Source organism: Bos indicus, chromosome 4 (genome assembly GCF_029378745.1).
Source record: "Bos indicus isolate NIAB-ARS_2022 breed Sahiwal x Tharparkar chromosome 4, NIAB-ARS_B.indTharparkar_mat_pri_1.0, whole genome shotgun sequence".
Lineage (NCBI taxonomy): Eukaryota > Metazoa > Chordata > Mammalia > Artiodactyla > Bovidae > Bos > Bos indicus.
The window spans coordinates 47,173,732-47,198,443 of record NC_091763.1 but is presented as its reverse complement, the minus strand read 5'-3'; the positions used below and the strand labels follow the sequence as shown (position 1 = coordinate 47,198,443).

Genomic DNA, 24,712 nt, shown 5'->3' with positions numbered 1-24,712 from the left:
CAGAGGCGTCAGACACTTTGCAGCATTTTCTTACTTGAGATCTCTGTGCACTGGACTCTGTTGCCTGCATCCTCGCTGTCTTGTCGTGGCTCACCACCTGCCCCTCGGAGCATCCCTTCTCAGCATCCTTCACCAGCTACTTCCCCTCCTCTTTTCTTTTTCTGGTCAGTGTTCTCCAGGGTCCATTTTTAGTCCTGCTGTGAGCAGCATCATTTCACAGGCTGACCCCCACCATGTCCCCTTGTATCTACATGCTCACGATTGTCTTAGTCTTTCTCTGGCCCCATCTTGTCTATTAACCTGCCAATCACTTGCTCAAACTCAATAGGTTACAAAATAAATATAACCGCCCCATCTGTCTTCATCCTTCAGACTGCCAGACAAAATACCATAGACTGAGTGTCCAAACAGCAGAAATATATTTCTCACAGTTCCAGAGGCTGGAAGTCCAAGATCAGAGTGTCAGCATGGTTGGAGCAAGGCGCTCTTCCTGGCTTGCAGACAGCTGTGTCCTCACATGGCAGACAGAGAGCAAGTCCTGGTGTCTCTTCCTCTTCTTATAAGGGCACTAATCCTGTCACAAGGGCCTCATCCTCATGACCTTATCTAAACCTAATTGTCTTCCAAAAGCTGCATCTCTAAATACCATCACATGGAGAGAGGTTAGGCCTGCAGTATGTGAATTTGGGGGGACATCTTTTAGTCCGCATCACCATGCATACATGCCCTCCTGCTGTATTTTTTAAAAACAAATAAATAGAGTAGTTTTATTGTATTAATAATATGAATTGACTTGTGATTGTAACTTTATTGTTTGTTTTTGGCTGTGCTGGGTCTTAATTGCTGTGCACGGGCTTTCTCTGTTGGTGGCGAGCAGGGGCTACTTCCAGTTGTGGTGCACAGGCTCCTCATTGTGGTAGCTGCTCTTGTTGCAGGGCATGGGCTCTAGGTTATGTGGGCTTCAGTGGTTCTGGTGCATGGGCTTAGTTACTCCACGGTATGTAGAATCTTCCTGGTCCAGGGATCAAACTCATGTCCCCTGCATTGGTAAGCAGATTCTTAACCACTGGACCACCAGGGAAGTCCCCTCCTTTTATATTCTTATCCACTTTCCCCTCTTCCCAGTATTCTAGGCCAGAGAGCTGCAGGTCATTTCCACAGTGGGTCAGTGCTAACTACCTCCTGGGTCCTTCATCCTCTCTCTCCCTGCAGCCACTGCCCCCAGGTCAGATACCAGCACCCTCCTCAAAGCAGCCTCCTCACCTGCAGGCTTGTTCCAGCAAGCTCAGTATTGCCTCCAAAACACCCATTCCATCTCTGCTCTCCACTCTTCTCACACATAAGCGCATACAGGAAGATCTGACCTCCCCACCTCTGTGGCCCCATCTCCTGCCCTTCTTCCTGGCACCCTCATCTTCGCCACCCTCACTTACCTGGGTTTCCCTGAACAGGCCGTGCCCTCTCACTCCTCTGCTTCCCCTCTACGGGGTGCTCATCCACCCTAGCCTGCCTGGGCACTCCTGCTCATCTGTCAGGACCCACCTCTGTTGTCATCCTGAGAAACCCCCATCCCCACCTCCCACACTCCACCCCCGCTGCAGCCCAGCTCTCCTTCCTTTGTATTCTGTACATGCCTGTTTACCAAGTGTCATAGTGAATCATTGGCCAGCTTCCCTTCATGACTAGGAGCTCCTTGAGGGCAGGAATTCATTCATTTCTCTGAATCCCTGTGCCTGGCATTTAGTAATGGCAAGAAATAAGTGTTGAATGAATGAATGAATGGGTATGTGAGTTGATGAGGGCAGTTGTTTTTGGTGGGCCCAACAGTGTCCTCTTTCCTGTACTGAATCACCACAGGTGCCATCAGCTCCCAGCATACACACAGGAGGTATGGTGTCCCCCTTCCTGCCTCCAGCACCAGGGGCCCCTGCCAAGATCTTTGCCCACAGAAAACACCCTCTGAAAGCAGCCTCAGCCCGAGTTCACTGCTCCCTCCGCCAGCTCCCTTTACCCTTTCTGCCTGTTCTGCTTGGTTCTCACATCACTTCATGCTGTCCTATTCTCTAATTGTCTGGCATGGCTTAGCCCTTTATTATACCAGTACATTCTACTGTCTGGCTCATTCATTGTTTTGAGAGCATATGTTGTCCTAGCTGCACCCTCGTGTGGACGGTACTTCTTCTGACTAAATCAGTCTCTGGACATTTGTTAATTGCTGCTCCACAGGTCCTTGCTTATAACCCACCTGTTCCTGTCATTTCCACGCTGGTCTCCTTTCCTTCTAGCCACCGTCCTCTTTGCAAAGGCAGAAATGCCTAGGAGGGAAGAGTCAGCAGACCCACGTTCACATGTCAGCTCCACCATTTCCAAGCTGTGAGCCTGGCAGCAAATAGCTTCCCCTCTTTGAGCTTCTGTTTCCTTATCTAGACAATGGAGAGACCATCGCCCCTGCAGGGCTACTGTGAGAATTAAATGAAACAATCAGTGTAAAGCACTTAGCGCATTGCCTAGCAGGGAATAAATAAATAATAGTAAATGTTGGCTGCTGTGATGGATGTTGTTTTCAATATTATTTTATCAGTAAATCTTTCCCTGAAGATTCTAGCATAGCCCAGACCCTGGCTGGCACATGGCACAGCAGGTTAGCATGCTGATGGTTTCATAGGGCTGCCCTGGAAGTTCGACCCCTTACTCATTGGAATGGGAGGCTCACTTCCTCTGGAAATGAGGAGGGAGTGGGGGCAATTCCACTCCTCTCCAACAAGGACTCCCCTCTTCTCTGAACTTAGCGCTGTTCTGCATCTTGTCTTGGTACAAAATGGGGTGTGCTGGCTCTTTACTCAGACACCCAGCCTCCTGGGACAGCCAGGCACAGGAGGGCCCCCACCCCCTTCATCAGGCTTTTATCAAGATAAGATAGCCAGGTCCTTCCTGGCCATTCACATCAGGGCTTTATGGTTGCCTTTTCCTGGTTTTGAGTTGGCTCTCGCTTGTCTTGAAGGGCTTTTCCTGGCACATTCTTGAGGGGAAGGCAGCCTGGGGACCTGACAGGGCATCCAGGGGCTACAGGAGGCTGAGGCCACACCAGTCCAGCCCCAGGGCCATGGTGGGACCCAGGTGCCCTGGCTGAGGGCTGCCTTATTCCTCCTTATCTTCCTTTAACCCCCGGAGTTCTGGATAAGGGCAGGGCTGACACCCAAAAAGGGTAACACCCGTCCCTTGGCTGTGGTGGTTCCTCCCTGAGCTGCCTTCTGTGGTTGGCTGGTGGCCACTCCACTGGGCCAGAGAGGGGACGATATTCAGGTCCCTTCTCTGTTTTCTAGAGAGGCAAGTCAGCAGACAATTCTCACCCCTAGGCTTTCCCTTGCCCCTCTCAGTTCATAACTGGTGCAAGTGTATAAGATTATAGGCTCTTTTATGGGATGTAACCTTTGGGGGAGTCTCGCCCAGGATGAGGTTGAACAGTTACATCAGAATCACTTGCGAAGCTTTGTTCCAAAATACAAATTCCTGGGACTCCTAGAATTTCTAATTCAGTCTAGCTTTAAACCAGGAATGTACCTTAAAATCTGAAAGGTTCTGCCATTCACCGAGATGTAAAACCATATACCTGGTCCCACCATATGACTAGCTGGGGCAGGAGCTGGGGGGTGCTCTGGGGACCTAGAGAGGTCTCATGCAATGATAAGCTAGTAATGAAGGTCTGAAGCCCCTGATACTGCTTGAGCCCTGCCATCTTCTTAGCAGTAGTCAGGGCCTGGGCTGGATGGGCTCAGTGTCACTGGGGTGACAGCCCGCACTGGGACACTGACTTAGGGGCCCTAGCAGGCCATGGTGTTGGGGAAGGTAAGGAAGGAGCCAAAGCAGAGAAGAGAGGCTGTTCTACCATTCCTAGAAAAGGCCTGCAGTTTGAATGCATGTACACCTTCACCTCTCCATCATCAGCCCTGTCCCTGGCTGCCTGGGACAATGTCTGGGGCACCTCTACAACCCACCATTGCTGGCACTGGGGTCTGGTTAAGGGTCCACATGGAAGTTGACTGGACGGTAGCCCAACTGGGTCAATTTGACTCAAAAGCAGAGTTGGGACAGTCCGGTTCAGTTCAGTTCAGTCGCTCAGTCGTGTCCGACTCTTTGTGACCCCATGAATCGCAGCACACCAGGCCTCCCTGTCCATCACCAACTCCCGGAGTTCACTCAGACTCACGTCCATCGAGTCAGTGATGCCATCCAGCCATCTCATCCTCTGTCATCCCCTTCTCCTCCTGCCCCCAATCCCTCCCAGCATCAGAGTCTTTTCCAATGAGTCAACTCTTCGCACAAAGGTCTAAGTTTACCAAGCCCTGGTACACTGAGCACATCGTCTTCTGATCTGAGTGTTTGGCCCTTCTGGAAACATGAGATTGTCTCAAGAGCCCTGGCTCTGCCCCGGAAGTTTACACTAGGAAGCCTCTAGAACAGCAGGCACAAACCCCATGGAAACAGGCTGTGCATCTAGATCGAAAGCAGCATTTAAGCCAGGAAGACAGAGCTCTGTGAGCCCTAGACATCCTGGGAGGGGCAGGCTGTGCTGGGCGCTGGAGGGAGCCTCATTTCGCCAGGAATTGAGGACCCAGAGCCACAGGCCCTTTGAGAAAGCATCCTCTTAAAACTGCTCTCCCTGGCATTTGTGACAGGGAGGCTGGTCACAGGCCTGCGGGGGCTGGAGGAGAAGGCCGCGCGGCCACGCTGGGGCCGGTAGTGTTCCAGGAAGGCAGGATCTATTTTTTTCTGGGAAGTGAGAAGCAGTTTAATGGTACTATGAAAAAGCTTCCCCAGGCATGCAGGCCTTAAGTAAATAAAAGCACAAAAATAGATTTTTTCAGACCGTGTCCTTCCAGAGCATAGTAGGATTTCCTGAGAAATTGGATTGAGTTCTCCCTGACTCACCTGACTGCTGAGTAGAGGAATTCAGAGGGAAAATGTGTGTTTCCTGTAGCCATATCTGCTGAAATAGGGCCGATGGCAGGGCTTACGGCTCTCAACTGGTGATCTTTTGAAAGACAGCTGGGAGTGTCTGAATAGCAGGCTGGGGATTGGGGCTGAAGCTTAGTTGAGCCACCCCTATACCTGAACCCCTACTCTCAGAATGAGAAGTAGCTTTATCATAGAACTTCTGCCCTGCCTGCATGTTGTAGATTGGTTTCCTGCAGGTATGCAGAGCACTGGGCAGCCCTCAGGAGAACAGGGTGTTTTTCCAGCGGTGATGAGGGGTTGACCCTGAAGTGGCCACACCCTGACCCCACTTCATTTGGATGTTACTACTGCAACCTGCTGTATGGCCAGCTAACTGCTCTATGACCGCAGAGCGCAAAGCAGGTTTTCTTCTGGGCCGAGCTATGAGAGCTAAGACACCAAAATAGTATTAGCATCTTTCTTACATGGGTTTTCAGAAACCAGGCTTCAACTGGCCCCAAACCATTCAAGGACCTAAATATAGTGCCCTAGACCACAGTGGATAGAGTTTGGGTTCCAGCATGGAACTTTATTATGGGTGAGAACCAGTGGTGTACTGGCTTTCTGAGCAAATTTAAGAGCCCTGATATGTAGACTATTTTTTGTGCTCAGTTGTGTCTGACTCTGCCACACTATACTCTTACTGTAGTGACTTTCAGATGACCAGTGTAAAGTCACTAAATATGGAGTTGGGAAGAAAGTCACACAGTTGGCTGCAGTCCACTACTGAACTATGTCTCTGACTTGAAGATCCAAAAAGCTTACAAGGAAAGATTCCTAAGAGGAGTACACTGAACCACATGCCAGGGGTATCGCAGTGGCCCCACCCCTCTGTGTACAGAAAACTCCTCCTCCTTGGCCAGCAGAACCTTTTAACCAGCAAGAGGATCCATATCACCCGGCTGACACTAGATTTACTGATGAGTGGCTCCATATTTGTTAGTGGTTTCTGTGATAGAACAGTGATGGGTCACATTGTTTGGATTTATTGGCTTTATCTCATCCCTTGAGGAGCCTGTTAAAACTGCATCCTCCTGGGACTTCCCTGATGGTCCAGTGGTTAAGGCCCTACCCTGCCAGTACTGGAGCTGTTCAGTTGCTAAGTCATCTCCAACTCTTTGAGACCTCATGAACTGCAGCATGCCAGGCTTCCGTGTCCTTCACAGGTCCCAGAGTCTGCTCAAACTCATGTCCATTGAATCGGTGATGCTATCCATCCATCTCCTCCTCTTGTTGCCCCCTTCTCCTCCTGCTCTCAGTTTTTCCCAGCATCAGGGTCTTTTCCAATGAGTCAGCTCTTTGCATCATATAGCCAAAGTATTGGAGCTTCAGTTTCAGCATCAGTCCTTCCAATGAATATTCAGGATTGATTTCCTTTAGGATTGACTGGTTTGATCTCCTTGCTGTCCAAAGGACTCTTAACAGTCTTCTCCAACAGCACAGTTCAAAAGCATCAGTTCTTTGGCGCTTAGGCTTCTTTATGCCCCAACTCTCACATCCATACATAACTACTGGAAAAACCATAGCTTTAACTATATGGACCTTTGTTGGCAAAGTGATGTCTCTGCTTTTTAATATCATGTTTAGGTTTGTCATAGCTTTTTTTCTAAGGAGCAAGCATTTTAATTTCATGGTTGCAGTCACCATCCACAGTGATTTTGGAGCCCAAGAAAATAAAATCTGCCATTGTTGGCCATTGTTTTCCCATCTATTTGCATGAAGTGATAGGACTGGATGCCATGATCTTAGTTTTTTGAATGTTGAGTTTTAAGCCAGCTTTTTCATGCCAGTGCAGGGTATATGGGTTCAGTCCCTAGTGGGAGAACTAAGATCCCACCTGCAGTAGCCAAAAGATAAAAAGTTTCTTTCTTTCTTTTTTGTTTTCTTTTAAGTGCATCCTTCTGAGCTCCACCCCTAGAGAATCTCACTCCATAGACCTGTCATAGGGTCCAGTCATCTACATTCAGGGGCCAGATTGCATGTAATATTCACACTTTAAAAAACCCTCAGCTACTCTTTGGGCTTCCCTGGTGGCTCAGTAAGAATCTGCCTGCCAATGCAAGAGTTGCAGGTTCAGTCCCTGGGTCAGGAGTATACCTTGGAGAAGGAAATGGCAACCCACTCCAGTATTCTTGCCAGGGAAATCCCATGGACAGAGGAGCCTGGTGGGCTGCAGTCCATGGTGTTGCAGTAGAGTCAGACACAATTCAGTAACTACACAATAATCACTGCTGTTTACTCACCCTGTGGCTTCGATGACTGAAAGCTCAAGGTCTGGTGGCTTTCAACATAATGATTTCATTCTTGACCCTCACTGTTTTGCTCCAGCCAAACAGGGTTGTTTTCTTCAAGTCCTGCTATGCAAAATTAGATTCTAGATCATAGTAACAGCTAACACTTTTTGAGAGCCCTCCAAGCACCAGACATCAGATGTGTGTTGCCCATCTCATACTGACAGTCATCTTATTATTACCATCCCCATTTTCAGATGAGGAAACTGACACCCAGAGGAATCTTCCAAGGTGAAAAGTCCAGACAAGCTGACTTTAGAACCTACCTTGTAAACATGACACTGAGTTGTTTGTAAAATAATGTTCCTCTGCAAGTCTTTGTCTTTTGACCTAACTAGTTCAAGCTGAAGTTCAGTTCAATTTCTTGGGCATTTGTGTGCCTATAAGATTCTGCCATTGTCTTGTGCGTGCATGCTAAGTTGCTTCAGTTGTGTCCCGCTCTTTGTGACCCTATTGACTGTAGCCTGCCAGGCTCCTCTGTTCATGGGATTCTCCAAGCAAGAATCCTGGAGTGGGTTACCATGCCCTTCTCCAGGGGGATCTTCCTGACTGAGGGATGGAAGCCACGTCTCTTGCCTCTACTGCATTGGCAGGCAGGTCTTTACCACTGGCACCACCTTGGGCATCTGAGTGCCTATCAGATGCTGGCACTGGCATAAGTTACCTCATTTAATCCTCCCAGCAACCTTGTGAGGAAGCTGTGACTACCATATTCCAGATAAGGAAAGACAAACCCAGAGAGCCTCTGTGGCTTGCTCAGTGTTGCACAGCAAGCTTGAGGTGGAGCAGGAGTTAGTGGCTCATGCCCCAGCCCCGCAGCCACCCCAGCTGCCTACTAGGTGACTCCTTAGTCTAAAGTGAGGCAGTTGAGGCACTGGCACTCTTTTAAGTATTTGAGCATGTTTCTGACAGCCTTAATATTTAACATTTAAATGTCTGAGATAGTATATAAAATGTTAGCATATAAATGGGAGAAGATAGATGTATCTGTCAGCTCCAGGTAGACTGGGCTAAGTGTGGCCTTAAATGCAAAGGACTCTGCAGATACAGAGAAAGGGTTATTGTGACTACGGGAACCGGAGAAGGCTCCCTGGAGGAGGTTGCACTAACGCCGGCCTGGAAGGATGAGTAGGACATTGGTGAATTTGGAGGGAGGGATAAAGGACGGGCAGTGCTGGAAGAGGATGTGGTGGAAGCTGAACCTGGGACTCAGGGGTGGTGGGGCTGGATCCCAGAGCCTCAGGAAGCTCCCTGAGAATCTGTGCCTTTTCTCCTCGGGCGCAGAACTAACTTCATGCTTGATTTGTGATTGAAGATGTTGTGACTTTTCTCCTCCGGCTGATTGATCCTATTTTCCATTACATTAAAATAGCTTTCTGTAATCCTCTCCATGGTGGATTTTTTTCTTCCTGGACCTCTGGGCTCAGAAGGCTGCCAGCTTTCAGCACCAGACCATCTGAGGAGTTGCCAGGTGTGTATGACTGGTTGTAGAAGCCTGGATTTGGTGGAAGCACAAACACCTCTTTAAGTTTTCTGAGAGCGAAGGTCCTTTCTGTCCCTCACTAGCACTGGTACATGAGTGGCGGTTCCAGCTGGAGTGACTCTGGCTCTCCTGTTTGCCCCCCTTTCACAAGGGAATGCCTTGGGATATCTGTCAACAGCTTCCTGCAGCCTGGCCGTCCCAGTGGCCTGAGTGCTTTGGACACTGACTCCTGGGGGCATTAAGCAATTCCTGCCACTGCCCTCTGGCTATGCCAAGTGGACGCATCTCATAACAGAGCCAAATGGCACGTTTACCTCAGAGCTCTGGCGGCATCATCTGGGTGGTGGTTGTAATCATTGGAGGGCGTATGCAGGACTCCATAGCCTTGAAAAATGGCCTCAGGGAAAAAAATGTCGCCATCTCTCTGCCAGTTACAGATAAACCATGACCAGAGCCAATTCTCCTTTGTACTCAGAGCCACTGACAAGTGCCACAGGATCCAGGGGGGGTCTCATCATAGACCCTCTGAATAGGAGTCAACTCAGCACTGCTGTGGGACTCACCGAGCTCCCCAGGCACTGGGATGGCCTCACGTTCCTGGCCACAGTCTCACAGATTCTGAGTCAGTCCCTCTTCTTTATTCCCAAATCTTCAAGCAGAATTGATGGAACCCTACCCCCAGAGCGGAGCAGGAGCTGGCATGTCTAGGGTGAGAGTCTTCTTGACCCTGCGCCCCTAACTGCATGTTCAGATGGCATTTGTAGCAATACCTAAATAGCTGAGGCCTGCCCTGGGGGCAGTCTCATGGAGACCTCTGTCTGTGTCTCTTCAAATGTTACGGTTCCTGAGTTCACGAGGCGCTGCTGGTAGGCTACTTCATAGACTCGAGGTCCACAACGTGTCATCTAAGAAATCACCCAGGTCGCTGTGCTGGGAAGGGTGGAGCATCTCTGTGGTGGATGTGCCTGGCCCTACCCAGTTGATTTTTAAATTAATCTCCAAAAAGTGATGGAAAGCCTAATGGGAAGTGCTGCTTGCATCATTGTTCTGGGTTTAGCAGGGCTGTGAAAGCCCCTGGTGTGCATGGTTTGACTCCCACAGACAGCTAAGGACCCTGGCCGCATCCTGTCCCTTTGCCCTGAGCTCTTGATCTTGTTTTCCTCAAGATGGAATGAAAGCCTCTGGGCCCATGAATCTCAAGAAACAAGATGGCGGACGTGGGTGTGCCTCAGAGCAGCCTCTTTTGAAGTCTACAGTCTATTCAGATTTCAGAGAGAAAGCTGAATTCAAGGAGCGCTTCGATTCATACTTCCACTTTGCTCCTGCCACATGAACAGAACTGTGCTGAAGGAGGGAGACACGGGGCTGTGTGCGAAGCATAGTCCTTGTCCTCATGCAGTTCACAGTGCAGCCCCTGAAAACCAGCTGATGTTTTTCGCTATTGTCTAAGTTCTTTTTTTCTTCTTTTCATTTAGTTTTGTAAAGCCATGTCTCACCCTTGTCACTCAAAAATGTAGCCTTCAAAACCATCAAACAGGCTGAGACTGAGTTAAGTCCACCTCAGAGCCCCGCAGTGCTCACAACTAGAATGCTTTCTAAGATAGGAGGAGAGATGATAGAGATAAAAACATAGAGATGGTAGACAGATAGAGGTAGATATGATAGACAGGTATGACACAGAGGTAGGTGAGATGAGAGACAGGGATAGGACAACTATGATAGATCAAGATAGATGATTATTTCAACTTCATTTTTACTTTATATTGAGGAATAGTTGAATTACAATGTTGTGTTAGCTTCAGGTATACATACAGCAAAGTGGTTCAGTTATATGTATATTCATTCTTTTTCAGATTCTTTTCTCACGTGAGTTATTATGGAATATTGAGTAGAGTTCCCTGTGCTATACAGTAGGTTCTTGATGATTGATAGAAGTGATAGATGCTATCATCTGTATAGATACCATCTCTGCGAGTAGGTGGGTAGTAAGATAGATAGTCAGCCTTCACTAACTCCTCCTAAAAATAAACCACTCAGATTTTAATGCTCTATTTACCTCTTCCAGGGATTTTCCTTGTAATGTGGGTGTGGCATCCTCCCGCATTCATCTCCTGACACACTCCCTGATGGACCAGCCATCATAACTGAGGAGCTGGAAGGAAACTAAGGGATGAGTTAGTCCATCCTGCAGACTCAGCTTGCCACAACAAGGAAGTGGACCATCCTATTCTAAAAGACAGGAAAGGAAGTGTTTTCATTGATTTCCCTTGACCCATTTAAGTTGTTCTTCACAGCATTGTTCTAGTCAATCTGGAAATTCTCTTTGACCATAACATGTCTTAAAAGGAACAGCATCACTTCCTCATCCTCAAACCCACTGTTTCTTCCCTGAAATATGGTACCTACTTCCCCGTCACTCACATCTCTCTTGGATAGGGGTGGGAAGAGGGAAGACATTACAGACTGTGGCCGGAGACCCTACCTGGACCCTGGAGAGGCCCCGGGATGGAGGTGGAAGGAGTCACCCCTAAATCCTCTGGAAACCAGCTTTACACACTCAAGCTGTTAACGTTCTCTGGTGAGGGAGGCCCAGGAGAGGAAAAGCCTATTCCACAGAAACAAAGCAAGGCCTGCTGAAGAAGTCTTGAGGGAAAAAGCCCAGGGAGGCCTCCTGATTTTATGAAAACAAATATTATCTTAACTGTAGTTCTCAAGTGGACAACAACCTGGGCATAAAGATTTAAGTGAGCATTTAAGCTTGTAAGTGACTCAGGCAGGAGAACCTGGGAGGGAAGGGAGCCTGTGGTGACATGTGGCCTTTCCAGAGCATCGTATGCCCCTCCACTTGTCTGGTCTTTTAAGTGTAACTAGGCAGGAAAGCCCAGGGAGGGACTAGAATCTTCCCCAATGTGTTGATGCTTCTCTTCTCTCTCTAATTGAATTGTAGTGAACTAAACAGTCTCTGGGGCTTCCCAGGTGGTGCTAGTGGTAAAGAACCTGCCTGCCAGAGCAGGAGACATAAGAGATAACAGGTTCGATCCCTGGGTCAGGAAGATCCCCTGGAGGAGGGCACAGCAACCCACTCCAGTATTCATGCCTGGAGGAGAATGTCTCCCACGGACAGAGGAGCCTGGCAGGCCACAGCCTATATAGGGTCACAAAGAGTCAGACATGACTGAAGTGACTTGGCTCACCTGTAAACAGTCTTTACTTCCAGGTCCTTGTTGAACATGCTGTACCCATCCTGTCCCTGATACAGAACTTCTCCCTGGCCGGGCCAGAGCATGGGGGCTGACTTCGTGAGGGACTAATGGGGGTGTCCTCTCCATGCAGCTTATCTGTAAGCCCAAGCACCCCTTGCTATAAGAAGTGCTTTAGCCAGGTTACTGTTTCAGGACTCAGCATCCCACCAAAATGGTTACATGTTCCTCATCTGTCTTTTGGACCAGAGGTGGGGTGGTCAGGCCAGAAACCAGCAGCCTGCCAGGCTGAAACAACAGACAAGTTTGCTGGACAGGGAGGAGCCTAGGTGTCCTGCAGCTGCTCAAGAGAGAGAACTAAGGCTGACTTGCCATCCCTGGGAACATTTTTAGGGGCCGCGATTGTCGTCATTGAAGCCTAAGCCAGGAGCAGGCACAGGGGAGCCTTTTGTGCTGTGCTTCTCTTGGCCACTAGCATCTTCACTGCCCAGCAGCCACTCAGATCCTCCACCAGGCTGAGCTTAGATGGCTCCTTGTGCCTTGGGCTGAGCCTGGCTGCTGCGCTGATCCAGACCTGAAACAGGGAGGGTGGGAGGAGTCTGGAGCTTTGAGGCCCTGTATCACCTACTTTCCTGATGTCCCCAGGGTGAGGGAGCACCCCTATGCCCATCCCAAACTCTGTCTTTGGGGGGGGGCATCGCTGTGGGTGGGGTGGGGAGTAGCCATGGTTTGTTGGAGAAGGAAGGAGCCAGGATGGTGGGGACAGGTATCAACCACTCTACACAACGTAGAGGATGCGATGGTTGGATGACATCATCAACTCAGTGAGCAAACTCCGGGCGGTAGTGAAGGACAGAGGAGCCTGGTGGGGTGCAGTCCATGGAGTCGCGAAGAGTGGGGCATGGCTTGGCAACCGAACAACAACACAAGAGTGGCCAGCCCGCGCATGCCTCCTCCTTAGCTTCAGTACTTGTCTTCAAAAGAGCTCCAAGAATGAACAAAGAGATGTAACTGTTAACCTCATGATCTTAGTTAGCAGCATGGATATTAGGACAACTTATTGTCATTTACAACTTGCCCCTTTGACAGAAGAGAAAATGAAGGAATATGGGAAGTAAATCAACTTCTTGGGAACGTCAGCCTTGTTAGCTTATTAATGTTTATTAAGTGGCCACCATGCATCAGACTGTTTGGCTAAGGACGTTTTTAAGTCATGATTTCTGTAAGAAGATCGCAGTCTGGTGAGAGGGGTGTAATCCAGTGACTCCAGTACAGCCTTAAGAAAACTCTGGTCATATTGCTGAGGGCCAGGAGGAAGGGGAGGAGGGAGACCCTGCCTCCCCTCCAGGCACATCAAAGGAGTCTTCCCCGAGGAGTGGATGGTGAGTTGGAGACTCTGCATACTTACTTTGTGCCAGCCTCTTCACAAACATGTCATTTTACCCCTGATGAGAAAACAAAAGCTTAGAGGGGGTTATCGAGCCAAACAGCAGGGTCAGGACTTGAACACAAGGCTGCCTGACTCCAGAGCCCTGCTCTCAGGCACCACATTTGAGCAGGCTCACCTCTCGTGGTTTTCATTCTCAAGTCTGGGTTCAGATCACCTCGCAGGTCCAGCCTCATACTGTCTCCCTTCCTTCGTTTTGCTTCAGGGTATGACTGGGAGCTGAAGGGGAGCCTGGGGGAGGGGCTGGTCTGGGGGATCCCCCCAGCTCCGGGACCCTGTGCAGTCTGCTGGCCTTGATACCCCATGAGACCGTGTCTGTAAAGGCCCTCCTCCTGCGGAGGGAGGGATGGGCTGTCTTTCATGGCCATGTGGGCTGGCTGGGGTTTGCGGGGTGGGTGGGAGGTGAGAGAAGTAGGAGCAGGGGTGGAGTTTGGGGCTGGGATTGGGAGGGGTCAGTTCAGGCAGCAGACTGGGCAGCTTCTACCTGCTGTGGGGCCGGCTCCTGGCTCAGCCTTGCCAGGATGTGCCTTGTGGCCCAGCCTCAGTGAGAACAGACTGGGGCTTTTGAGTCCTTGGTTTGTAAGAGAAGGCCCTGTGCCTGCCACCTGCACCCACCCTCCTCACCCACCCTGAAAGCTGGCTGGCACTGTGTACTGCTTGCTTTTCTAGTCCTCCTGTTTCAGTTTCCCTTTCCAGATTTCATTGTTTTTGAAGCCTTCAGTCAGGCCATGAGTTTTCAGAAATCTGAAAAATGGAAAGTGAATGCATTTTTTGTTGTTGTTGAATTTTCCTTAAGGGAAGTTCAATACTCTGCTGGGGGAGTGGCAGGTGTCAGGTCAGAGGTCACTGCTTTGAAGGCCCCCAAATTATTTTGTTCTGTGACTTTAAGAAGAGTTTGGAGGGGGACACACAGAATCACGCAGCCATGAGAGCAAAGGAGAAAAGTTCTCCCCGCCTCACACTTTCTATTTGACATAAGTGATTAAAATGCAGCTGAAAAGTCTACTAGCAGAGAGAAAAGACACATTAATAAAAACTGGATAATGAGCATATTAAGATTAATGGGAGAAAGGAAGGCATTTAGGACCAGCTTCTCCCACCATGAAAGGTACTTCTCCTGAGTGGCATCTCTGTCTAAATGTGAATCCACTTGGAGGCAGCCATGTGTGTCCTTGAATCACAGTTGCCGTTCTTCCCGATAATCTCCCCTGTCCTGAGTTTATGTAATTGGAAGCCCACAAATCAAAACCACTGCCAGCCGAGTTCATCTTTTTGGTAGCTTTCCGAGGGAGTCCAGTGGCACTGGCTCTCCAGCCATCATCACACGGTTGTCACATCCAGAGTTCCCATCACAGTCTGTGGATCCATTCCGTTAACCACCACGGGCAGAGGCTCACACTTACCTTCCTGCAAAAGATTCAGTGTGGTGAAATCACATAATCTGTTTTTTCCATTATGTTGTGTTTTTTTAGAGTCAGTTCAAAAGGGAAACTCAATTTTAAAAGTATATGAAACTATTGTTATACTAGAGTCATATGCTACCTTGACATTTTCATGATTTCTATAGCAACCGGGGTGGTTTCAGAACCCTGAAAAAGACTTTGGGGGAACCTGAGGCCATTTTCTGGGGCTTTTTTTGTTTTTTTTTTTTCAAGAAATTAAAATTCAATATTGTCTACTTTGCTGTCTTCCTTTTCCCTACTGTGGGATCTTCTGAGCGAGTGCAGGCATCACTGCTGAAGCTGCCCACCCCCCAGCCCCCGGCCTTCAAAGGCAGTCTGCTTCCAGCTGCTTCTGTGTGCAGCCTTTGCTTAACTTGGCCTTCCCACTTGCAAAAGGAAGGAATCCCTCTTTCTTAAGCGTTTTGTCTTTTGAACTCTCACCAGTTGTTGCTTGGTAATACCCAGGTCTTGAGCTTTGGAAGGTTCCAGGGGCAAATTCAAAAGTGCACAGAATCTAGTGTGATCCTGCAGCCACAAAACCAGTTGTCTTCCCATCATAGAAACAAATCCTGTACAAATAGCTAATTGGACATGTCACCCTGCCTTTTCCTTTACCTCAGCCATTTTCACTAAGTGAATATTGGGTATAAAGGAAAATTTATACACAACTTTGCTTGTCTGAAGTGTTCCCTCAGAAGGCCATTTATAAAATGCTGCTCCTCCTAGTCTGCCAATTTCTTTCTTTCTTTTTTTAAATGTATTTGTTTATTTATTTGGCTGTACCAGGTCTTTGTTGCGACATGCAGGATCTTTAGCTGTGGCATGCAGACCCTTAGTGGCTGTGTGTGGGATCTAATTTTCTGACCAGGGATGTAACCCGGGCCTCCTGCATTGGGAGCACGGAGTCTTAGGCACTGGACCACCAGGCAAGTCCTGCCAATTTCTTTTTCAGTATTGACTTAAGAAATGGGTCATTAACTACACCAGGAAATCAGTTACTTTTCTACCTTTGTAGCAACTGTGCTGGTGTCCTAAACTGTGTCTCTTCTTCCTGCCGAGCTGGGCTCTGTCCCTTCCATCCCTCCTCTGCCATCTGGGAGTGGGAGGGGGCAGAAGGTGAGGAGTGGGTGGGTGTTTGGGGGAGGTGAAGCTGTGAGAGCCAGAAAAGACCTGTGGGGAACCTAAGTGCTGTCGGGAGGCAGACCCAGGATGCCAGGAAGTTGGTAACATGAATGCCATTGTCAATCGACTTCCACAGATGAGAATTCCACCAGAAGTTAAGGAAGAGGAAGAGTAAAGGACTGCTTGCTGTAAGTGAAAGTGAAAGTTGCTCAGTTGTGTCCAGCTCTTTGCGACCCCATGGACTAGGGCTTGCCAGGTTCCTCTGTCCATGGAATTCTCCAGGCAAGAATTCTGGAGTGGGTAGCCATTCCCTTCTCCAGGGGATCTTCCTAGCCCAGAGGTCGAACCCAGGTCTCCCACATAGCAGGTGGATTCTTTACCGTCTCAGCCACCAGGGAAGCCACTGAGAATAACCTGTGTGTGATCCATATATAAGTTGCATTAATTTGATAGTCTGAGCCTAATCTGTGAATAAGCTCCAGGAATAACCCTTAAAGAGTAAGCATTATATTGTCAGACATTGAAAAGAACTTAATTCTCCACTCCCTCATCACCACTCCCCCATCCCCAGCCCCCTTATCATCACCAGAGCTGAACAAGTTGTAGCCTTTTTGTGCTCATTTGATACAGAAAATGATCAGTATGTTTACCTGTCTCTGTTGTGCATGTTTTGGGGCTAATGATCAATACCATTATCATAAGTTTATATTAACATATTAATTTCCTCTCAAGTTCACAGAAGCCTTTCAGCATCCGATGTGGTAGATAACAAATATAAACTTCTCCATTTTGATAACTAGGGAAATTGATCCAGGAAAGAGTGAAGCCAGAGTAGATGCTGGTCAGTAGTGTGCTGGTGAGTGTTTTCACAGCCAGCTCTCCAAGAGAAGCAGCCCTGGTTTATAATGGATGCTGATTCCCATGGTGTAAATACTCCCACCTTGGCTGATTCAGGCACAGACATGCCTCACTGAATGCAGACTCGGGAAGAAATACAGTACAGCTCCTGTGAGCTGCAGTGTATAACTGGCACTAATTATTCAGTTCATGGCCTCAGACTCCCAGGTAAGCACTGAGGACCATCTCTGACCTCTGTAAACCCCCAGTTATCTCTCAGGTTCAGCTCAACCCCTAACTCACTGGATTGCCTTGAAGAGTAATTTTCAAACTTTGAGTTGTGACCCATTGAAGGATTATGAAATTAATTTCAAGAGTTCAGCATGTTTTTTTAATGAAATAGAATAGAATAAAATAAAAAGAAATGAGTAGACCAGGACATATGAGAGTGTGATATATGTGTTTGATAGATGATGGATGGATGGATAGATAAAACAGGTATGTATATGTGTATGGGGGGTCTCCCAGGTGGCGCTGGTGGTAAAGAACCCACCTGCCAATGCAGGAGAACTAAGAGTCGCTGGTTCGATCCCTGGGTCAAGAAGATCCCCTGAAGGAGGAAATGTCAACCCACTCCAGTATTCTTGCCTGGAAAGTCCCATGGACAGAGAAGCCTGGCGGGCTACAGTCCATGGGGTTGCAAAGAGTCAGACATGACTAAAGTAACTTAGCACAGCACGTATGTGTATAATGGGTTGGGGTGAAAAACCAAAAAATACTTACCTAGAATCAAGAGTATACCTGTTTCCCCATCTGCAAAATGAAGCTATGGATCTTGCTCTCACCCTGCCAATGATCAGACAGGAGGATAATTAAGATCACTTCTGTGACAGTGCCATGGTGGTGCTATCTGATGTATCTGATCAACAGTTAATTCGTTTGTAGGGACAAAATGGAACAAAACAGACAGGCATGGATTTGTGGTAGGGAAATAATTGAACATGGGGGAATAACTGAACACTGTGATGGGCAAAGTCCCATCATCTTTGTGCATGTTTTCTTGGGGCCTGACCACTGCCTAGAGAGAGCCCTGCCAGTGGCTTGCAACCCTCATCTGTCCACACTTGTGTGTGATGGTGCCGTGCACATAGAGGGAATTCTACAGGTCAGAGGAACCTTGCAGTTTCCCCAGGAGGTCAGCTGTGAATGGTCCTGAAGAAGGGTCAAAGAATGTGCTGCCTGGAGCAAAGATTCTCCCACTGGAGGGAGAAGGAATTAGTTTTGAAAGATAGGGGAGAAGACCTTGAGTAAAGCTTTCTCTACACGCTTTCCTAAATCCCTGGAGGAAGAAAATAAAAGGCCAGGAAAATTTTATAAGCCTTCACAGCAACTCCGTGAGGCAAGAAATGCAAGCCCCATTTTATGGATGAGGAAACAGTTGCTCAGAAAGGTTGGGCACCTTCCCTGAGGTTACACAGCAAAGGGCACTGTGCTCAAAATCCCTCCTTCTGACCCCAGGCCTGTGCAAATGCCAAAGGTTCCTCAGAGCCTTGGTCCTCTATGCAAGGCTTCCATTCATCAAACTGTTTCCTTCATTTTTAAAATGGGATCTTGCTCTTATGAAAGACCTTTGGCTAAGATGGGAGTATGGACTCTAGAGCAGGGGTCTCATCCTGCTTTACAGATCACTCATGGGATCTCTTAGCTTTGTTTCCTTGCCTGGAAAGTGGAATGATGGCAACTTTGTGGGTTAATTATGAGGATTACCTAAGATAATGTTATCAGATAGCAAAGTCTAGAAGGATGTATCTTAACATGCTAACAGTGGTTATCCCGAGGGGGTGTCATTACAGGTGGTTTCACTTTTGCCTTTTTTCCCCCATCTTTGTTCAGTGGTATGCTGGTAAATGTTTAACAATGTGGCTTGCTGAAGAAAAGAAAAAACCTGATCTGTAGTGCCCCTTTCCATGGTGTAAATACTCCATGAGGTCTGATTTCAAGCTACCGCCTTGATCTCACGGAACACGTTGGGAGACTTGCACAGTTGGCTCTCAAAAGCTGGTACAAGCCCACATCAACACACCACCATTTTTAACTGTGTACTAAAAGTTCTGTTTGGGTGGTAAATTGAGAGGGAGAGTTATTAATTAATAGTATATCCAACATGATGCCAGGCGTAGTGATTTCCAGTGCTCCCTGGCCTTCCTCCCTCATCCCCAAGCAGACGATACACTGATCAAAATGGCCTGGCCTCTGGAAGTGGTGGTCTTCTGAGAAGCTCCCATCTGGCAGACTCTCAGAACCCAGGAAGCCTGTTGAGATTCTGAGGTCCGATCACTAAGGAATATACAAACAGGCCAGCAGGTCCTCTCAGTTTCCACGGGAGACATACTCTAAGCAGACACAATTGAAACTGCCCTGCAGGGAACCAAGAACAGCCCCAGTGACGCGAAGGGCCCAGAGTAGGACACCCTCAGCGTGGCCAGGCTTTGCCCAGCCTGACATTTACCTTCAACTCTCGACCCACAGGTGTGGGAGAGTGGCAGGGGAGCGGGGGCTCCACAGCTTCCTGAAGGAATGCTGAAGCGGGACAGCAGCCAGAGGCCTGACGGACCTTGGACAGGTCATCGGGGCCCATGACAAAGGTCAAGAGCCATGTTCCCCACCCCCTACCTCTCAGCCTCCCTTACTGCACTCAGTTTCTGGCACAGAGTAGGTGCTCAGGCAAGTGTGCGAATGCTTTTTTTGTTTTTTAAATTAATGCATTTCTTTCATTCCCTTATAGCCTGATCTATTGCAGAAAGACTGTAAGGCAGCCCAGGAAATGCTGTTGAATAAATAAATGTTTTAGCCCTTGCCAGCTCCTGGTTTCACATGTTCCTGGATAGAAAATGTGACTAAATCTAAATGAGATGCAAAGTGTTAATAAAGGCTGCCAGTGGTTTTTTTTTTTAATTTCTTCTGGCTTTTCTGTATTTTTCAAATGTATCTTCAAAACACACGTATCACTTTTGTTATTTTTTAAAAAAGAATATATAATATAAAAATATTCTGTAAGTTGAAAGTAAAGCAAGAGTGGTGTCAGCAGTGTGGGACTGGGAGTGTCCTCCATGTGCTGGGAGGCTCTGAAGCTAGGGTACCGGATGCTGTGTGGGCCCCGCCTGGGCCTCTGTCACAGCTGGGTTCTCTCTCAGCCTCCCTTGTCACAGGCCCCCGCCTACCAGGCACTGACTAATAACGCTCCCCTCCGGTAACGTCTTAGTCAGAGTGGAAACAGAGGTGAGTCCTAGAGGGGAAATGACCAGCCGCGCCTGGAGCCACAAATGCTGCAGAGATTCAGTGCGCCTGTGCCCCAGCCTGGCCTGCATCCCGCCACGGGAGCATGGGGTCCTCGCCCCAGTGAGGGCCCATCTCACCCTTCCCATCCAGCCTCCCCTGGAGCAGGGGCCTTGGCTCTTGGCCATGTGACCAATGTGTCAATTCCATTTCCTTCCAAGTATCCGGGCTGCACTGGAAGCATGTGTTGGGTTATAAATGAGCCGTCCTGACATCAGGAGGAACTCAGCTTCTCTGTGGCCTCCCCCTGCAGCTAGTAGAACCATGGTATGTCTGATGGTTTTCGATAAAAACACAGGTTGCGTCTAGAAAATGAGGGCGTGGGGGGTGGGGGGAGAGGAAACTCAGATGTGTGAGGCAAAGCACTTTCATGAAGGCTGTGTCTTTTATTTCCACCTGTCCACCCTGCTCTCAGTGGTCCTGGAGCCGGTCAGGTAAGGAGAGGCAGGCAGAGTGCCCTTCAGGGCTCTATCTCCACCCAGCGGCCCACGAGGAGGCTCTGACCGCTGGTTTCCTCAAAACTGATCTCCCTACCTCCCACCCCATCTTTACTGAGATGCGCTTCGTGTATCATACAATTTAGCCATTTAAAGCATATAATTCAGTGGTTTGTAATATATTCACAGCTTTGTGCAACCATCACCACTGTCAATCTGGCAATGTTTGTATCATCTGCAAAAGAAACCTGTAAACCGTTAGCAGTTCTCCAGTTCCCTCCAGGACTCCCAGGCCAAGGCAAGCACTAATCTCCTCTCTCTGTCTGTGGCCTTGCCTCTTTTGGACGGTTCATATAAAGAGGATCATTTAATATGTGGCCTTTTGTGACTGGCTCCTTTCACTTAGCATATGTTTTTAAGGTTCATCCATATTTGTAGTGGGGTTTCCCAGGTGGTTCAGTGGGTAAAGAATCAGCCTGCCAATGCAAAAGACACAGGAGATGTGAATTTGATCTCTGGTTGGGAAGATCCCCTTGAGGAGGGCATGGCAACCCACTCCAGTATTCTTGCCTGGAGAATCCCGTGGACAGAGCAGCCTGGCAGGCTCAGTCCAGAGTCGCAGAGAGTGGGACAGGACTGATGTAATTGAATATGAAGAAGGCAATGGCACCCCACTCCAGTACTCCTGCCTGGAAAATCCCATGGATGGAGGAGCCTGGAGGGCTGCAGCCCATGGGGTTGCTGAGGGTCGGACATGACTGAGTGACTTCCCTTTCACTTTTCACTTTCATGCATTGGAGAAGGAAATGGCAACCCACTCCAGTGTTCTTGCCTGGAGAATCCCAGGGATGGGGGAGCCTGGTGGACTGCTGTCTATGGGGTCACACAGAGTTGGACACGACTGAAGTGACTTAGCAGCAGCAGCAGCAACATGCATATTATAGCAGGCATTAGCACTCATGTCTTTTTATGGCCAAATAATATCCCATTGTATGAATATATCACATTTCCTCTATGCATTCAACAGTTGATGGGTATCAGGGTTGCTTTGACATTTTAGGAATCAGCAAACTAAAATGGACAGGAATGAGTGAATTTGACTCAGATGACCGTTATATCTCCTACTGTGGGCAAGAATCCCTTAGGAGAAATGGAGTAGCCATCATAGTCAACAAAAGAGTCCAAAATGCAGTACTTGGATGCAATCTCAAAAATGACAGAATGGTCTCTGTTCGTTTCCAAGGCAAACCATTCAATATCACAGTAATCCAAGTCTATGTTCCGACCAGTAATGCTGAAGAAGCTCAACGGTTCTATGAAGACCTGCAAGACCTTTTACAACTATCACCCAAAAAAGCTGTCGTTTTCATTATAGGGGACCGGAATGCAACAGTAGGAAGTCAAGAAATACCTGCAGTAACAGGCAAATTTGGCCCTGGAGTACAGAAGGAAGCAGGGCAAAGGCTAATAGAGTTTTGCCAAGAGAATGCACTGGTCATAGCAAACACCCTCTTCCAACAACACAAGAGTAGATTCTACACGTGGACATCACCAGGTAGTCAATACTGAAATCAGATTCACTGTATTCTTTGCAGCCAAAGATAGAGTAGCTCTATACAGTCAACAAAAAACAAGACTGGGAGCTGACTATGGCTGTGATCATGAACCCCTTATTGCCAAATTCAAACTTAAATTGAAGAAAGTAGGGAAAGCCACTAGACCATTCAGGTATGACCTAAATCAAATCCCTTACAATGATACAGTGGAAGTGAGAAATAGATTCAAGGGACTAGATCTGATAGAATGCCTGATGAACTATGGACAGAGGTTCATGACCTTGTACAGGAGACAGGGATCAAGACCATCCCCAAGAAAAAGAAATGCAAAAAGGCAAAATGGCTGTCTGAGGAGGCCTTACAAATACCTATGAAAAGACGAGAAGTGAAAAGCAAAGGAGAAAAGGAAAGATATACCCATTTGAATGCAGAGTTCCAAAGAATAGCAAGGAGAGATAAGAAAACCTTCCTCAGTGATCAGTGTAAAGAAATAGAGGAAAACAATAGAATGGGAAAGACTAGAGATCTCTTCAAGAAAATTAGAGATACCAAGGAAATATTTCATGCAAAGATGGGCTCGATAAAGGACAGAAATTGTATGCACCTAACAGAAGCAGAAGATATTAAGAAGAGGCGGCAAGAATACACAGAAGAACTGTACAAAAAAGATCTTCATGACCCAGATGATCACGATGGTGTGATCACTCACCTAGAGCCAGACATCCTGGAGCATGAAGTCAGGTGGGCCTTAGGAAGCATCACTATGAACAAAGCTAGTGGAGGTGATAGAATTCCAGTTGAGCTATTTCAAATCCTGAAAGATGATGCTGTGAAAGTGCTGCACGCAATATGCCAGCAAATTTGGAAAACTCAGCAGCAGCCACAGGACTGGAAAAGATCAGTTTTTATTCCAATCCCAAAGAAAGGCAATGCCAAAGAATGCTCAAACTACCTCACAATTGCACTCTTCTCACACGCTAGTAAAGTAATGCTCAAAATTCTCCAAGCCAGGCTTCAGCAATACGTGAACCGTGAACTTCCAGATGTTCAAGCTGTTTTTAGAAAAGGCAGAGGAACCAGAGATCAAATTGCCAACATCTGCTGGATCATTGATAAAGCAAGAGAGTTCCAGAAAAACATCTATTTCTGCTTCATTGACTATGCCAAAGCCTTTGACTGTGTGGATCACAACAAACTGTGGAAAATTCTGAAAGAGATGGGAATACCAGACCGCCTGACCTGCCTTTTGAGAAATCTGTATGCAGATCAGGAAGCAACAGTTAGAACTGGACATGGAACAACAGACTGGTTCCAAATAGGAAAAGGAGTATGTTAAGGCTGTATTGTCACTCTGCTTATTTAACTTATATGCAGAGTACATCGTGAGAAACTCTGGGCTGGATGAAGCACAATCTCAAATCAAGATTGCCAGGAGAAATATCAATATCCTCAGATATGCAGATGATGTCACCCTATGGCAGAAAATGAAGAGGAACTAAAGAGCCTCTTGATGAAAGTGAAAGAGGAGAGTGAAAAATTTGGCTTAAAACTCAACATTCAGAAAACTAAGATCATGGCATCTGGTCCCATCACTTCATGGCAAATAGATGGGAAACAGTGTCAGACTTTATTTTTGGGGGCTCCAAAATCACTGCAGATGGTGACTGCAGCCATGAAATTAAAAGACGCTTACTCCTTGGAAAGAAAGTTATGACCAACCTAGGCAGCATATTAAGAAGCAGAGACATTACTTTACCAACAAAGGTCCGTCTAGTCAAGGCTATGGCTTTTCCATTAGTCATGTATGGATGTGAGAGTTGGACTATAAAGAAAGCCGAGCCCCGAAGAATTGACGCTTTTGACCTGTGGTGTTGGAGAAGACTCTTGAGAGTCCCATGGACTGCAAAGAGATCCAACCAGTCCATCCTAAAGGAGATCAGTCCTCAGTGTCATCGGAAGGACTGATGTTGAAGCCAAAACTCCAATACTTTGGCCACCTCATGCGAAGAGCTGACTCATTTGAAAAGACCCTGATGCTGGGAAAGATTGAAGGCAGGAGGAGAAGGAGATGACAGAGATGAGATGAGATGAGATGGGATGAGATGAGATGGTTGGATGGCATCACCAACTCAATGGAGATGAGTTTGAGTAGACTCCAGGAGTTGGTGATGGACAGGGAGGCCTGGCGTGCTGTGGTCCGTGGGATCGCGAAGAGTTGGACACGACTGAGTGACTGAACTGGGTTGCTTCCACCCTTAGCTTTTATGAGTAATGCTACAGTGACCATGCATGAACAGGTTTTTGTGTGGACGTATGTATGCTGTTGTGTCTCATAGGCCACCTAACTGATCTTCCAACAGTATGTCTTTGATTCTGTCACCACTTTGCTTAAAAACCTTCAGTAGTTTCCCATTGTTCCTAAAGTCAGGTTCCAAATCTATGTGCGCGTGTGTGTGTGTTAGTCGCTCAGTCATATGTGACTCTTTGCAATCCTATGGACTGTAGTCCGCCAGGCTCCTCTGTCCATGGGTATTCTCCATGTTGATCCACAAAGCTTACACCTTCC

General features: G+C 47.8%; 1 protein-coding gene across 12 annotated transcripts in view; it reads left to right on the top strand.

The window, feature by feature from the left end:
- Window positions 1-24,712, top strand: part of ATXN7L1 (ataxin 7 like 1) — a 255,289-nt gene that overhangs the window by 70,981 nt on the left and 159,596 nt on the right. For 6 of the 12 annotated variants that reach the window (XM_019958662.2, XM_070787733.1, XM_070787730.1 and 3 more), the window contains exon 3: window positions 8,659-8,757. The exons of the other annotated variants lie outside the window; for them this stretch is intronic. In XM_019958662.2, the coding sequence (XP_019814221.1) occupies window positions 8,659-8,757 (99 nt within the window). The remainder of the gene's footprint in view (window positions 1-8,658; window positions 8,758-24,712) is intronic. 12 annotated transcript variants of the gene reach the window in all.